Below are 17,006 nucleotides of genomic sequence, written 5' to 3'. Positions count from 1 at the left end.
AGGCAACTTGCCAATTGAATAAATTAGGCAGAAAACAGCTTCTCTTGAACTTTTCAAGTACTAGTGCAACTCAGGGATGCATATGCTCTAAACAAATCTGGAAAGCTGATTGCATTCAGAGATTGATGCTTTTACGTATGTTAAGTATAGCCTGTGCTTCCTGCAATGAGACTTGTCAGCATGCAACCCAGACAGTACATGCAAAATCCTCATTACCTGCTAGAGCAAAAACAAGGTAGCAAGGACCTCCGTTTTTTTCTGTGGACCTGCTGCAAGCTCCCCTCCCTCACCCTCCTTTGTGAGCAGACAGCAAGGCAATGCTGTCTTTGCCATCTCTGCTCAGCTGCCGTGAGGAATAGCAGCAGGACCATTGGGTCACCTGGGTCTCCCTAAGCTGTTTCTGCGTCATGGCAAAGGACTGCCTTTGCATGAATTGGAACGAGGCCACAGCAAATCGAAAGCAATTGAATATGCCCTTCCTTTTGTCAAGAGTTGTGTCCCAATCCCTTCTTGGCCCTTCAAGCCTTAAGCAAGCCAGTCTCTCTTTGGCAATGCAAGTGGAATGCCAAATGTTAAACCAGGTGTGCCAACTTTGAGATATATTTGCAATTAAGCTGCTTCCACCTTACCTTAGTTTCCCTACCGATTGAGCTGAGATACAGAAAGTACCTACCTTAAGCAAATTCCCACGTGTCCAGAACAAGTGACAGCTGTACTGTACCGTCATGTTAGTGGTGACATCAGATGGTCATTTATCCTTGAGCGACTTGGAAGCACATGAACATTGATTGCTCCTTTGGAAAGGAGGCCACAAGCAGCCCCACGGAAGGCTGATGCATAAATAAATATAAGGCACTATTTTAAAGCTAAAAAATAAAAATTAAATCATACACCAGTCTTAAATGTGCAATTGCTGGTTGGTTCCTTGGGAGGGCTGGAACGCTGCAAATATGCTTGTTCTTGTGCGTTCCAAGTTTGACCGTATAAACAGTTGAAACACTACCAAGAAAGGGCAAGAGAACATTTTGGTACTTTGTTTATCATAGCTCTTTCCGTTTGAGACAATACATAGTCGATAATCATGTTAAAAATAGTAATACACAGGAAAGTCGCCACCCAGGGCAACCTAATACAGTCAAAGGGCCTGCAGGGTAGGTTTTGGTCTACACAAGAGTAGGAAACCCGTGGCCTCCAGCTACTGCTTGGCTACGGCTTCCATCACCCCCAACCAGTGGCTGTGCTGGTGGGGGCTGATGGGAACTGGAGTCCAGGAAGATTTGAACTGGCACAGAGTCCCCCTTACCACCATTGGTCCAAATAGAGAACAGAATGGTAGAACAGATTGTACCACTTCAGACCGCAGGTGAAGGAAACGGCATGTTTTAAATGCTCTGTTGTATGGAAATGCAACCAGAGTTTAAAAACAAAACCCTAGCACAGCAAGGGCTGAGCTAGGCCTATTCCCCCCATATTTCGCTAGTTTGTCATTTGTAGGGAGTTTTATATTGGGAAGAAAATTATCCCATCCCCCCCTCCACCCTGTGGTCTGACGTGGAACAATCCGCCGTCATTCAGCTGCAGGTATACACCAACCCTAGGCAAACTGCAGTGCCCCAAGTTGTCATAATCAACGTCCACTGTCTGTTCACAAATAAATAATTGCACCCTTTTGCTTCCAAATAACAGAAACCAATGCCAGCAAGTAACAAAAAGGAACAGGATTACGTTACATTGTAAAGTCAGAGCGATGCCATACTTTGCTGTGGCCATCTTCAGAAAGATCCTGAAGACACATTTGGGTTACAGGCAGGGTGTGCTTTCCAGCATGTAAACTGCACACTTGGGAACATTCAGTAAAAGTAGAGGCATAATGGCTAAGAAAGTCTAGAATGGGGACCTGGGGACCTCGAGATGTCGAGCTCCCAGTTCCCATCAGCCTTGCTTTTAGCAGTTCCAGATTGGGCCTAGTCTCGCAACATGGGGATTACATCAGTTCGGTCTACCATCCCTGCTCCCCCCTTCTCCCGAGCCTTTTAAACCCAGGCAAACGCTTCCATCACTGATGAAGAAGACACTGCCAGAAATATAAATGTGGTGTCCCCTCCATAATTTCTGCCGTATCCATCCTGGGAAAGGCAGAACGCTGGTTTAGAACATGAAATAACAACCAGCTAGTAATAGATAGTGTGGAACCTTGGTTTACGAACTTAATCCGTTCCGGAAGTCCAAGACACGCTTTCCCTAATGAGGCCTCCTGCTGCCAGTGCCCTTCCACCGTTCAAGCTTCCGTTCTTACACCAAGGTAAAGTTCACAAACCAGGACACTACTTACGGTTTTGCGGAGTTCGTAAACCGAATAGTTTGTAAACAGGGCTGTTCTTAAACCAAGGTACCACTGTACTTGGAAACACATTACAGTCTTGCTTGAACCTGAAGATGTGGACACGCCCAACTCCTGCTGTTGCTTAGGGGTGGGGAACCCATGGCTCCCCAAATATTGCTGGACTACAATGCCCACCATCTCCACCCATTGGCTATGCTGGCTGGGGAGGATGTGGGCTGTTACCTAACACCTGGGATCCAAGGTTGGTGAAACATGATTTATGGCAAAACGGGCATCGGCAAGGATGGGTGATGGAGCTGTTAGTCCAACATCGGAAAGACCGTGGGCTCCTCACGGCCAACAGCAAGAGTTGGACACGCCGGCTTCTTCCAAGAGCATGGAGGATAAAAAAGCTAATTGGCTTGGCAGAGCTCACCTGTTTATAAGGCATTAGGTGAGAGGAAAAGCAAGGAAACAAAATGGGTTCAAGATGGGTTGGGGGTTTAGGCAGCAAGCATCTGCCCATCACAACGCAATCACTTGTTTTCTTGCTCACAGAACCATCGGCGGAGAGGCAATTGGTGACCCTTTAGTGCTTTTAGCAGAATGTCCAGCATTATGCGCGGTCAAGGGGGAAGAGGGAGCCGGTGTGTATGTTGCACTGACCTGGGGGAGCCGCAATGGGTCTCTGTGCAGGCCAAGAAAGGCACCCTGCATGCATAAATGGAATTCTTAAGAGAGCAAGACTCCAAACCCCATCATCTTGAACCTTTGGCTGGGCCAGCTGGGGCTGAAGATCACAGCAGCTGGAGGACCACACATTCCCCATCCTTGTTTTAAAGGCCACGGTGACCAGAGTTGGGGAGTGCACACTGCCGTGGTGTCCCTAAGTGAAGCACTTACGTTTTGCCCCCACCCGCAAATTAGTAAAGGTGAGGCTCAGCTTCCACAGAGTTGAGTTTGGGGATGTTTTTGCTCCCTCTCAAAAACCTATAGTTTGTTTGCTCGGCTGAAGACACACCTTACCAAACCGGTACCAAGACATCGGCACAATAATAGCAAGCGGTGTCTCACACAGCAGAGAAACCACCCTGGCAATCTGTGGCTACTCTAGTGCTGGAGGTGGGACGTCACGATCCTCTGGTCTGTTGTCTTGAAACGCCCCTGTTTGCACACGCACCACTGAACACAAGGCAGCTACAGCAGTACGACTGGGATGTGCCAGCACACACACACACACACACACACACACACACACACACACACACACACCAATCCCTTTTCAAGTCACTGGAACAATGCGATAGAACCCAAGCAACAGAGACCACCATCAGAAAGCAACGTCACATCACCCACAGCCTAACACTTCACAATGCGATTCCCAGTACGTTTCCCCCATGCAGAAAGGAGACCTTATCCAACACCATTGCCATAGTGTGTGTGTCAGTGTGTGGGTGCAATTCTTTCCCCAAAGTATATGATTTATTCTCTTTTTTCTGATGTCAGGAAAGACAAAACACATACCCTTGGCAAGCTTCATAGCTCCCCATGTCCCCTTTGCCAATAGCAATGGAAACCAGAGGAGAACTGGAAGACTATGGGTCGCTGGCACCCCTTAGTTCAGGGATGGGGCACCCATAGCCCTCCTGATGTTGTTGGACTCCCATCAGCCCCAGCTAGTATGGCCAGTGCTCAGACTATGAGAATTATGGTCCAACAACATCTGAACGCCACAGGTTCCCCATCTCTGCCCTAGCACAGTGTTAACATTTGTGTCATAGGGAATGATGATTTTCTTGCTGCTGCAACTTATGGGGCTGGAGAATGTCCCAAAAGGGGGACGCAGGTGCAACATGGAAACACTTTTCAACGGAACTTTCAAATAACATGACATTTCTACTCCGATTAAGTAAGGCATTGCTTTAGCACTGGAACGTGGTTAACTATATTTAACAGCAAATTGCTAGCAAGTAGTACCCAGATATTAACGAATGTCAAGCTCTAAACCCTCGTGACGATGCTCCCTGCTTTGTTTTGTTTTAACCCAAATGATGAGAATTAAACTGTTTATAGCGAGCCATTCTTTGTTTTTCCAAATCTAGAGGGAGTTTAATTTTCAGGTGACAACCCCCAACGGATAAATTTTGCTAGCTGTTGATGTTGCCTCTTGAAGTGGGGGCAAGCAAACTGTTGTTCATGGTCCACCTGTGGACTGCAGCTGCCTGCAGTGGTTTTTTTGTGGCTACAAAATCCCTCAGCAAATATGATGGCCGTGCAGGAGCAGAACCTGCCATACAAAAGCTGGCACAGAAACTGTGTTCTGCTTCATACCTATACAAAGATGGCACTCCGTGAGTCAGATGGATTGCTGTCACCTTTGCTTGGGGAATCACTGGCGGCACAAAAAGGCTGCAAAGGATGCAAAGGACTGCCTTAAGAACACGATGAGATTGGGATTTCCTCCCAAATAATGGGACAAGCTCCTTTGTCGACAGCGTCCGGAAACCAAATGAGCGCAACTGCTTTTGCGTGCAGACCAAGATTTCCTAATTCTTCCCTTTTCTGGAATGTAGTTCTTTGTTGTTGCCATTTGCTTAGGTTCCTCTGAGTTTTTGGGAGCAGCTCATCAGATGGCGAGGGAGGGGACAGGATGATGCAAGCTACACTGTGGTCATACCACTGTTTGAAGTCTGCAGCTTCCAGTGTGAGAGCAATGTTCTCCATTTCAAAGCAACACCACCGCTTTCGCAACTTGAGCTCAATGAACAAGTGTCCTGGTTTCGTCCTGGGAGGCTGTGCCAGCAAGCTTCCTTGTAACTACGCCCCCGAGTAAGATAATTATATATGACGCCTTTAAACGACAATAAGCAGAACAAAAAAAGAAAGAAAAAAGGCTTTCGCTTTCTGTAGAGTTACATCCTTAATAATAATAAAGATTATAATAAACCCTGGTGCAGGGACGTAGAGTAATAAATAGTGTGTCTGACCTGCTTTCTAAGTTCGCAAAGTTTTCTCTTTTTGAAGTTTCCATTTCTGGATAAGCTGCCATTATCGCGCAATTCTGGAGAGATGACAAATCGAAGAGTCTGCAAGCTGCGTCATACCACAGTCTGGACCGGGGTGGCACACTGGGCAGGAGAGCTGCCTCTCTCAGAGGAGGAAGTGGAACGGTTGGTGATCTCTCGCTGGAGCTCTTCCACCTTCTTCTGGAGCTCAGCTCGTTTGGCCAGGAGTTCCTTGTAGCGGTTGTGCAGCGGCTCCTACAGCAAGACAGGAAGCATCACACTCAAGTCTTGGGAGATGGAGGTTAACCACAGGTAGAAGCTTCATTTGGACTAGAGGTCAGCCATTTTTAGCCCCGAAGCTATTTTCAACGCCAGAACTAAGGCCCAGAACCCAGCGAAGTACATAGCTTGAAATTATTTGGCTTTTTTAATGTAAACAGCGAATGGAAATTTTTCTAATGTTTTTCTTTTAAATTTTGTTTCCCACTTTCTCTCTCTCTCTTCTTCCTTTTTTAAAAAACAAAACTTTTCCATCCCTTTATTATTTCTATCTTTCTGTTATTGTTGCTTCTTCTTTTACTTTGCTCTTGCTTCTATAAGCCAGTCTGGGTTAGCAAGGAGACTACACACAGATCGAGGTAGTGGATGGTTGGTAAACAACCCTGTGTGAGAGACAGGGAAGGGAAGACCTCCCAGGGTAAGAGACTGGGAAAGGAAAGTTCCCAGGTGAGAGAGCTGGGAGGGTCCAGCTCTATCTCTGTGGGATAAGAGTTTAGATCTACCTGGGAGAGAAGACTTTGTGTTTTTCTTTTGGCTTAGTTTTTTTCTTTATTGCAATGCAGTATGAAAAGTCTCAATAAAACTTTCCAACACAAAGAAAAGAAGAAAAAAGAGATAACACAGTGAAGCAATAACATGTAAACCATGGTTTTTTTTAAAAAAGGTAAAGGACCCTTGGACGGTTAAGTCCAGTCAAAGGCAGATTGGGTACAGTGCTCATTTCGCTTTCAGGCCGAGGGAGCCGGTGTTTGTCTGTGGACAGCTTTCCTGGTCATATGGCCAGCATGACTAAACCGCTTCTAGAGCAACAGGACACCGTGATGGAAACCAGAGCGCATGGAAACGCCGTTTATTTTCCTGCCGGAGTGGTACCTATTTATCAACTTGCACTGGTGTGCTTTTGAACTGCTAGGTTGGCAGGAGCTGGGACAGAGCAACAGGAGCTTACCCCATCACGGGGATTCGAATCGCCAACCTTCTGACCGGCAAGCCCAAGAGGCTCAGTGGTTTAGACCACAGCACCACCCATCTGCATCCCATAGTTAATCATGCCTGGCAAGGGCACGAACCTTTGGATCAAGCAAGCTTCTTGTCCAGCGGCTCTCAGCCCAGGCATGCGCTCAGGCTCTGAGAAGCATGCAATGCAGAGAAACTTTGACCTCCCCAGTTTTCACCCCTTTCCTCCTCCTAGTCACCTTACCTGTGGCTTCATCCGCGGGTTCCACCTGATGTAGTAGCCTACCCAGAGTTCCAGGTGGCGCATGCTGGCCACGGGATACAAAACGTGGTTGGTGTAGCTGGCATAGAGAGGATTGGTGAAGTCTTCGAGCTGGCTGTTTATATAAGACCACAGCGAAACCGTCTTTTTGGGAAGGCCCTGAAAAACAGGAGGGAAGACGGATGCTTTACTGTATTTGTGGCACTTTAGGAGAATGCCTTAGCACAGTTCTGGGGAGTTTTAGCAACTTGCAGAATTAGGACTACTACTTCCATTATCCTTGACCAGGAGTCGCTGGAGGGCACCATGTTGTCTACCGCCTGCTTTGTAGAAGAGGCGTGGATCTTCTATTTATTTCTTTTTCCCCTTAAGATTTTATAAAAGCCTTTAAACATGGATCCACATGTGGTGGAACTGTAAAAATATCAGTTTTGGGAAACGATTTATAATGAACTTAAGAAACTGTTTAAATGCTCTTTCCCTAAAAAGCCTGAAGCCTTCCTGCTGGGAATTATGGGTAATCAATCTCTCTTCACAGGGAGCTTTCAAAAAGGTTCAGGAAATTCTTTATGTATGCTACAATAGTTGCCACAATTCTAATCGCAAAAGATTGGGAGAAGCTACCCCATCCAAACCAGCCTGGCAAAATAAATTAAGAGAGTACGCTGAACTAGTGAGACTATCAGCAAGGTTTTGAGACGTTACAGATGAAAAATTTACCAGAGTGTGGGACACCTACAGAGTTTATGTAAAAGAATATTGTCAAAATATCAATCCAGGTTTGGGCAGGTTTTGATTGAGTTTCTGTCTGTAATTATTCTGTGCGTTGATTATTTCTATCATACAGTTTTAAAACCAATAAAGCATTAATAAAAATAAATAAAAAAGATTTTATTAAAGCCTTTTCATGATACAATAGGATAAAAGGAACCAATCTCAATAAAAACCAAAGCAGAGAAAGAAAGAGAAAAGAAAACGCAGAGTCCTCTCTTAAAAGGAGCTCTCAAATCTTGTCTCACCCAGAAAGTGGTAGACCCTCCCAGATCTCACCTGGGAGCATCCCTTTGCTCTCTCAGTCTCTCACCTTAGGAGGTCTTCCCTGCCTCTCACTTGGGGTCCTTCCATCCACCCTCATGTGTGTGTAACCCGTGGGCCCCAACGACGGTAGGTAGGAAAGCAAAATGTTTTATTTTTTTTTAAAGCAGCCCATGGGGTTTGGGGATGGTTGTTGCTGCTTTACCTCTTTGACTCTCTGCTGCTCGCTGTTACACAGAAACGTCCCAAACAAGCAGCTGTACAGGTGGTCCAGGACGGTGATCAAGAAGCACTCGTTGAATTCAAAGGCGGTGGGAAACTTCAAAAGACAAGCGGTTGAGATTTTGTTTTCACTGGACACTTCCCCAACAGGACATGAAAACATTATTCCTGCAAAATGTTTATACTCGGGAGAATATGGGGCTGGGGAGTATCGATGAGAGGAGAGGGGTGGGAGGGAAGGGAGAAATGGACCACCCCTCTTTTGACACCCAGTTAATAATTTTATTTACAGGATTTATTGACCGGTTTCCACTGAGAGATCTCAAATCTATTTTATGTATTTACAAAAAAAACTATTTATACTCCATTATTCTCTCTCTCTCATACATATATGGAGTGGTCATTATCACATCTTGTGGTAGTGAGTTCCACAAGTTAAATTACATATGCGTACTTTGTGCTTTAAAAAGCAACAATCCCCAAACACCACCCTTGTACCCAAGTAATTCGAATCCTCTCCCAATAAAAGCCCCTTATTTAAAAAAAAAACACAGTAAAAATCCCAAGCTCTGTCCCAACAAAAGCCCCGTATGTACCCCTAGAAATCTACCTGTCTTGTCATCTGCCAGACACAGTCCACAAACTGGAGGAAAACAGGAGATCTGTCTGCATCGGCATGGTTCCTGTCTCCGTGACCGACTCTCTAAAACAAAACGAGAGGCCACAGGATGTGTATCTGAAAACCAGTATCGTTTATAGAAATAGGAGTCGTACAGATTAAATCGGGCAAATCACCAGTGTGCAGAGTCTACTCTGAGGATGGCTTACCTGGATTAAGCCCTAAATGCGAGAGGAGAGCATAAAGAGACCCGAAGGACACAAAGTGACATACAAATTCATTTGACAGGCATGGATGTACACTTTCCTACCATTTCTGTTCCATAACGTATTTTTATTCTCACTATGTTATCATATATTCATGCTTTTAAATGTACCATACTTTTCTTTTTCCAATAATGTTTAATATTTTTTTTCCAAATATCTTAAACACAATTCAGCTTAGCAATATTATTCTCCTTAAAATCTATATCTTATCCGAATTAACTTCCCTCCACCCCTCTTCTGGCTTCTCTGCATTGCTCTTATTAAACGTGTTTACTATATATACATTCTATAAATGCCTATAATTCCGTAATAAATTTTTGTATTATACTTTAAACATACAATCCTTATTATATTACAGCATTACATCTTATGGGCCAACCAAATGTTTACAATAAACGTTCTGAGTTTTATTTCAGTCCTGTGAGTGTCTTTATTTATATACAGTTTTCTCTAAGTATACCATAAATTTGGACCATTCTTTTTGGAATGTCTCATCGTTCTGCTGCCGGATTCTTCCAGTTAGCCTTGCTATATCCGCATACTCCAATACTTTCTGCTGCCTAAATGTACTGTACTTTTCCATGTATCTGACAAGTTTTTTTAATTCAAAAATCATGTTAAAAATTGGGGTTGTCTTACACATGGATAGTGTGTAGTGTTTTACACATGGATAGAGTTGGAGATTGTTATTGGTGGCTGCGGCAAGGGCTGGTGTTGACTGGGTGGGTGATTGACATAGGATAGGTGGCTTTTCCGAGGCGTGCAAGTGGCATTGTCTGTCTGACGGGTGAGCGATTTTCGGCAATCCCCCCCCCCGAAAAAGCTCAACAATATCCGCCCCCATTTTCTTAATTTTGAGTCCCCCCAAATAGGAGGAGTCTTATACACGTATATAAAAATACAATAAGTTGTTTGGAGAACAATAAGTTGTTGTTGTTTTCTCCAGTCCTTGAGAAAAGTGGGCATATAGCATCAAGCTCGTTACCCAAACTTCCTTGCCTTGCTTCCCTTTCTTAGACATTTTTGGAACTCCACCAATTCCTTGGCCAACAGCCCTGGAGTAGGTGTCCCACTTGTCTGCCCTCCTAAACCACCTCTTAAATCATTTAAGACAGTGGTTTCCCAATGGGTGGTCTGCGGATCTCAGGGGGTCCGCAAAACCCACCCAGGGGGGTCTGTGGCACAATTCACACAACAAAAACTAACAAAGATATCAAAAGTTTCAAAAGTAGGAGGTCAATGGCTTGGCTTTTGAAAAATAGGGGGTCTGAAGTATTTAGCTAATTGGGAACCACTGATTTAAGATATAGCAGAGAGGCATGTAATTTTAGGAGGTGAAACTTAATTTCTGCACTTTTCTTCAATGTGGGACCTTAAAAATATGTTTTTGGGTGTGAGGAATTCAAATCTGCTGCTATTTTTGTGTTTGAACAACATTTAACTTGGCAAGTCTTTGTCTGACGAAGAAGCACGTAAGCTTCTTTTGGGAAACGAAAGAATGTTAGTTTTATCTTTTGAAAGTGTCAGGTAATGTTAAATACTAATACTACTAATACTAGTGATATGTGCAAGTATTTGGCAATCATTTTTAATGATTTCCATGCAATTATTACACACGTTCCATTTACCAAGCAAAGCAAAATTATATTAATTCAACCAACATAACTTTTGGATTCCCTGGTCATGTTACAACTTTTTAGCACCCCTCATTCCTGGAATGCGAAAGCTGAAAAATTCATACACACACCCTAAATTTCAGCAGTCAGTTTGGTAACTCCAGGGGTTGGCGACTCACCAGCTGGAATCTGTGCCCGAAACTCAGCCATTCCTTCTCCACCAGCACTTGAAAGCCCTGGATTGTCCGGTAGTAGCCGTCTAGCATCAGCATGGCAAGTGAGGTGAGCTGGGCTGTCCGGTCCCAACCATCACTGCAATGCACGACCACGGAAGTCTTGCCCGACTCCACTTTGTCGGCAATACGAAGAGCACCGGCGAGAATCAACTGGGGAGAAAAGAGAATGGCCTGACATAAGACAACATAAAGCCTCCCCCCTCCCCACACATTATAATTGAGAATGGGAACAAAGTCTTGGGTTTTTCTCTGCATAGCCAGGTTACAGAGGTGAGGATCGAACGAGTGAGAAAGGATGTTCCACAAGGAGCGATCACACGTCTTTTTTTCTTCTTTTTTTACAATTTTGCAACCTGCACGTGTTAGAAACTCAGGTACATAAGCTAGGCGCCCGACAGCTCCTTAAACCAGGGTTACATTCGCCAAAGCGGAGTGCCTGGTTCCATTTTGGGGGCCGGATAATACGTCTTTTGGGTTCCTGAAATTCATTCTGATTGTGAAGATGGAATAAAATGGATAGAATTCTATAGGATGTGCTGCTAGTGTGTGAAAACGGTCAAGATCCAGGGACCCCCAGAGGTTGGAGACATCAGGCGCCATGCCGGTGCAGGGACATCTTCACTTGGTCGCAAGTGGACAATAGCAAGGTGCAAAACGCGCCTGGCGAATTTCGAATGCTGGATGTGTGCATTCATGCTAGAAAAATGCAACCTCTGCTGCTGATGGAAGTAGTGCTAAGCAAACCAGTCTCTTAAGCTTAAGCCAAGAAAGAGTATTCTCTATAAGATTGAATATCAATATACGTATCAAGACTTTGAGATTAGACCGCTGAAGAAGCCCGGAAAACTATCTTGGGAGTGTGCTACCTGCAAGCCCCAGTAAAAGGGCCCCATTGGGGGCGAACAGCGGCCTCTTGACTACTTGGACTGCCAGGGCGAAACAGGTGCAAAAAGCCAGCACCCTGCCATCTACAACTTCATCGTCTACAACTTTATTAACATCTATCTACAACTCTACTAGCACCTCTCGGTATTGTGAATATCACCAAAATCACCTTTTGTTGGTATCGTCATGAACTTATCTAAAAGACCGAGTTAAGCATTTGAAAAATCTATTGAAACCAGACATTATAAGTTCATTTTAAGCTGGGTAGTTTGCAAGTCTCTGTGGCTTTGTTTAATGTTTTGTATTTTTCTCAGAAGGTTGATGAAGTATGTATAATTCTAGTCCAACGCGTATGTGTGCATTCAGCAATATATAAAAGCACACAGAGGGCCCCGCTGGATCAGGCCAATGGCCCGTCTGGACCAGCTCCCTGTGTTCACAGTGGTCAATCAGAAGCTCATAACCACAACCTGAGGGCAACAGCATCCTTCCCCACAACAGGTACTCAGAGCCACACTGCCTCCGAAAACGGAGATAGAACACAGCCACTGATAGCCTGATCTTGCATGAATTTCTCTAGCGCTTTCCGAAAGCTGTCGGCCATTGCTACCTCTTGTGGGAGTGAGTTCCACAGTTCCAGCTAGGGGCAGCTGCTTTCTATGTCTCAAAAGTGACAACTCATAAGCATTTCTAGACTTCCTGCTTCTAAGGCTCATCATCTACACACTCCTTTAACAAACCACACATTTTGCAGTTTTGTCTTCTCCCTCCCTCTTTCAGAAGTTGGGGCCGGGGGAGAGACTTCTTTTGAAGAGGCAGCCAGGTTTCTACACAAAACACTCGGATGAATTAAGCTTCCGCTCTCGGTGGTCTCTTAGCTGCAATGTTGCAGCAGCTTCAGTAAGGCACCGTATTTTTCGCGCTATAAGACGCACCAGACCATAAGACGCACCTAGTTTTTGGAGGAGGAAAACAAGAAAATAAATATTCTGAATCTCAGAAGCCAGAACAGCAAGAGGGATCACTGCACAGCGAAAGCAGCGATCCCTCTTGCTGTTCTGGCTTCTGGGATAGCTGCGCAGCCTGCATTCGCTCCATAAGACAGACGCACATACATTTCCCCTTACTTTTTAGGGGGGAAAAAGTGAGTCTTATAGAGCAAAAAATACGGTAAGTCACAGAACATCTACAGGCTTCTGCATCTCTGATGCTGCAATTTGCAACCAGTCTGGTGCTGCAACCTGCCAAGGATGGGGGGAAGTTGCCGAAACCACACCGGTAGGAGAACCCACACATTGCCATTCACACACACACACACACACACACACACACACACACACATCAACGTACCTTGATGTGTTCCAGCCAATGGGTGGATTCCAAATTAGACAGCCAGTGCGTCTCTTCTATGTTGGGATAGACAATCTCTTTCAGCTTCCTCAATGACTCTCTCATAACGTGGATATTATGGATGTCCAGGAAAACCAACTCTGCGTTCTGATAGGCATCCTCACTTTCATAACCTCCTCCTTTGGCCTGAAGAAGAAAATGAAGGTTAGACCGCCTTTGTCCCGAATAAGACCCTAAGCCTGCAGGTTGAACTTTCGCCTAGTGTGTTGCCCTACGGCAGGGAGAGGGAACCTGTGGTGCTCAACAGATGCGGCTTATGGGATAGGACCATCCAACTTTTCAGAATGCCTTTTGGGGAATGAGTGCTGCATTAAAAAATGCTGCTTTGATTTACCACTCTTTTAATTCTACTGCCCCTTTCTAATTGTATTTTTAATCAAGTGTTCTGCTGGGCTAGATCCAAGCCAGCCCTTCTTGGCTCAAGACCCCGGCTGCATATACACACAGAGCACATGGCTTCCCCCCAAATAATCCTGGTAACTGTAGTTTGTTAAGGGTAGTAAGGAATTGCAGCACGGTGAGGGGTAAACTACAGGCCCCGGGATCCTTTGCAGCCCCAGCGAAGGCACCTGCTAGAGGAAGGACAATTATCGATCAATTCCTCCTCCTTTCCTTTCTTCAAGTTCCAGAACAATCTCCCACACTTTTCCAGAGCTTCCAACCCTCCAGAGAACATTTCTGGGAGGAAACAGGGGAGGGAGAATCTTATACAGTATCAGGTTTTCGGTTTGTTTGTTTTTGACTACTACTCAGATTCCTCAACACAGTTGGGTAAGGATGGGGAACCTGTTACAGCCAAGGGCTTCTATTCCCTTTTTTGGGCAACATTTCAAGGGCCACATGCCAGTGGCAGGCAGGGCCAGTGCCAAAAGAGGGTGCAGAAACCAAGGAAAACCTTACTTCTGCGCACCAGGTGAGTTTTTGCACACACTTATACACCCAGGCGGGACGCGGGTGGCACTGTGGGTTAAACCACAGAGCCTAGGACTTGCCGATCAGAAGATCAGCGGTTCGAATCCCCGCAACGGGGTGAGCTCCCGTTGCTCAGTCCCTGCTCCTGCCAACCTAGCAGTTCAAAAGCATGCAGTGCAAGTAGATAAATAGGTACCACTCCAGCGGGAAGGTAAACGGTGTTTCCATGCGCTGCTCTGGTTCACCAGAAGCGGCTTAGTCATGCTGGCCACATGTACACCAGCTCCCTCGGCCAGTAAAGCGAGATGAGCGCCGCAACCCCAGAGTCGGCCACAACTGGACCTAATGGTCAGGGGTTCCTTTACCTTTACCTTTATACACCCAGGCATTATCAGAGTTCAGGCAAACCAAACCAGGGCCAGTGAGTGGGTTGGGAAGAGAACAGAGGGCCAGACAGAGGGGCTCTGAGGGCCACATCTGGCGCCCAGGCATGAGGCTCCTGACTCCTGCTGTTGGGAAAGGCACGATTATCCAACCTTGTTGGCTACAGCGTTCACACTTGGCCTGGCATCGAAGATGAATATCTTGTGGGACTGAGCGTTGGAGTCCATGACGGACTGCAGATACTTCTCGTCCTCTTTGCTCCGTTTCCCGCTCACGCCCACCATCGGCTGGCTGCAGCGCGTGACCGTGGCTTGGCTTTCCGGGTGAATCCAGGACAAAACCTTTCGAGGAGAAGGAAGGCTTTATTTATTCAAAAAGACAAATAAATATGAGGTCGAAGAAACAGACCACATCTGCACCATACATTTAAAGCTACTACGCCTCTTTAAACAGCCATGGCTTCTCCAGGGGCGCCGACTTACAAAAAATATTGGGGGAGCCCGCGAAAGCTCATGAATAATAAATAAGCTCATGAATATGCAGATAAAGTGGCGCCGCCTCCTCGTGAGCGAATAGGGGAGAGCGTGCTGCGCCTATTAATCAGCTCCGAAGGAAATTGGGTGGAGCTTTTGCTCGGGAGGGAGGGCAGGAGGCATGCAGCCCGACCCTGTGCATTTTGGGCTGGGGGAGGGGCGGCGGTGGCGCTCTGCTGGAGGGGCGCCTGAGATTATTGGGGGGGCAGAGCCCCCCAAACGAATTTTTGAGGGGGCTCGGGCCCCCTCAGGCCCCATGGAGTCGGCGCCTATGGGCTTCTCCCAAAGAATTCTGGGAGCTGTACGTTAAGGGTACTGAGAGGAGTTGCTGTTGTTGTTTAGTCGTTTAGTCATGTCAGACTCTTCGTGACCCCATGGACCAGAGCATGCCAGGCACTTCTGTCTTCCACTGCCTCCCACAGCTTGGTCAACCTCATGCTGGTAGCTTCGAGAACACTGTCCAACCATCTCATCCTCTGTCGTCCCCTTCTCCTTGTGCCCTCCATCTTTCCCAACATCAGGGTCTTTTCCAGGGAGTCTTCTCTTCTCATGAGGTGGCCAAAGTATTGGAGCCTCAGCTTCAGGATCTGTCCTTCCAGTGAGCACTCAGGGCTGATTTCCTTCAGAATGGATAGGTTTGATCTTCTTGCAGTCCATGGGACTCTCAAGAGTCTCCTCCAGCACCATAATTCAAAAGCATCAATTCTTTGGCGATCAGCCTTCTTTATGGTCCAGCTCTCACTTCCATACATCACTACTGGGAAAACCATAGCTTTTATTATACAGACCTTTGTTGGCAAGGTGATGTCTCTGCTTTTTAAGATGCTGTCTGTTGTTAGGAGGCCCCAAAGAATTTTTCGAGGATTTTTTTTAGGATTCCCCAGAACGGTTCAGCAATCAATCTCTCTTCACACGGAACTCTGGGAATTGAAGCTCCAAGAGGCGAATACAGGCCTTTAACTACAACTCCCAGAATTCTTTGGAGGAAGCTGTTTAAAGCGGTACCGCGGTGCTTTAAAGGCATGGTATGGCTGTGGCCACAGTAAGAGACAACGTTAAGCTTACAGGTATGCGTCCCCTGGATCGGAATGCAGCTACTCGCTTCAGTTCCTCGTCCGAGATGTTGGCAGGAACCACCAGGAGGGCAGGGTAGGTGTCGCACAGCTCGTACTGCTCGTTCACCTTGGTAATTCTCCAGCTTTCATTAGGAATTCCCTGTTTTGGAAAGAGATAGAGATGTTTGGGCTTCCCGTTCCCATCATTCAAATGGAATATAATAATATAATAATTCTTTATTATTTATACCCCGCCCATCTGGCTGGGTTTCCCCAACTACTCTGGGCAGCTTCCAACAGAATATTAAAATACAATAACCTATTAAACATTAAAAGCTTCCCAAAACAGGGCTGCCTTCAGATGTCTTCTAAAAGTCTGGTAGTTGTTTTTCTCTTTGACATCTGATGGGAGGGCGTTCTACAGGGCGGGTGCCACTACCGAGAAGACCCTCTGACTGGTTCCCTGTAACCTCACTTCTCACAGTGAGAGAACCGCCAGAAGGCCCTCGGCACTGGACCTCAGTGTTCGGGCAGAATGATGGGGGTGGAGACGCTCCTTCAGGTATACTGGGCTGAGGCCGTTTAGGGCTTTAAAGGTCAGCACCAACACTTTGAATTGTGCTCGGAAACGGAAATGGAAGCGCTTACATCAATACCTGCCTAAAATGTAACAGGAGACAAAGGGAGTCAAATATACTAGAGGAATGAAGGTTGTTGGGGAACAACAGCAGCAGAAGGTTTAGTTCTTATGTTCCAGCTGATCCAACAGGACGCTGATAGTAATAATAATAATATTTGTATGCTGCCTATCCGATTAGTTTGCCTCAGCCACTCTGGATGGCTCCAAGAAAATATTTTAAAAAACCAATAAAACATCAAACATTAAAAACTTTCCGATACAGGACTGCCTCCAGATGTGTACAGAAAGTTGTGTAGTTATTTATCTCCTTGACATCTGGTGGGAGGGGGTTCCACAGGGCAGGCGCCACTACCGAGAAGGCCCTCTG

General features: G+C 46.0%; 1 protein-coding gene across 3 annotated transcripts in view; it reads right to left on the bottom strand.

Annotated features, from left to right (window-relative positions):
* Positions 1-17,006, bottom strand: part of MTMR2 (myotubularin related protein 2) — a 42,596-nt gene that overhangs the window by 3,632 nt on the left and 21,958 nt on the right. Inside the window, exons 8-16 of one of the 3 annotated variants that reach the window (XR_014008986.1) lie at positions 16,010-16,159; positions 14,564-14,752; positions 13,056-13,241; positions 10,764-10,970; positions 8,694-8,786; positions 8,067-8,180; positions 6,809-6,985; positions 5,311-5,583; positions 1,024-5,174 (exon numbers count right to left, since the gene is read on the bottom strand). Coding sequence is in view for 1 of the 3 variants with exons in the window: in XM_081197659.1 (XP_081053785.1) it covers positions 5,422-5,583; positions 6,809-6,985; positions 8,067-8,180; positions 8,694-8,786; positions 10,764-10,970; positions 13,056-13,241; positions 14,564-14,752; positions 16,010-16,159 (1,278 nt within the window). In the remaining 2 variants the exon portion in view is untranslated. Of the gene's footprint in view, positions 1-1,023; positions 5,584-6,808; positions 6,986-8,066; positions 8,181-8,693; positions 8,787-10,763; positions 10,971-13,055; positions 13,242-14,563; positions 14,753-16,009; positions 16,160-17,006 lie in introns of those variants that run through there. The other 2 variants (XR_014008985.1, XM_081197659.1) reach the window with 2 other exon arrangements.

Source organism: Podarcis bocagei, assembly GCF_964188305.1.
Source record: "Podarcis bocagei genome assembly, chromosome: 6".
NCBI lineage: Eukaryota > Metazoa > Chordata > Lepidosauria > Squamata > Lacertidae > Podarcis > Podarcis bocagei.
The sequence above is the reverse complement of the archived record's forward strand: the minus strand, read 5'-3'. Positions and strand labels throughout refer to the sequence as shown.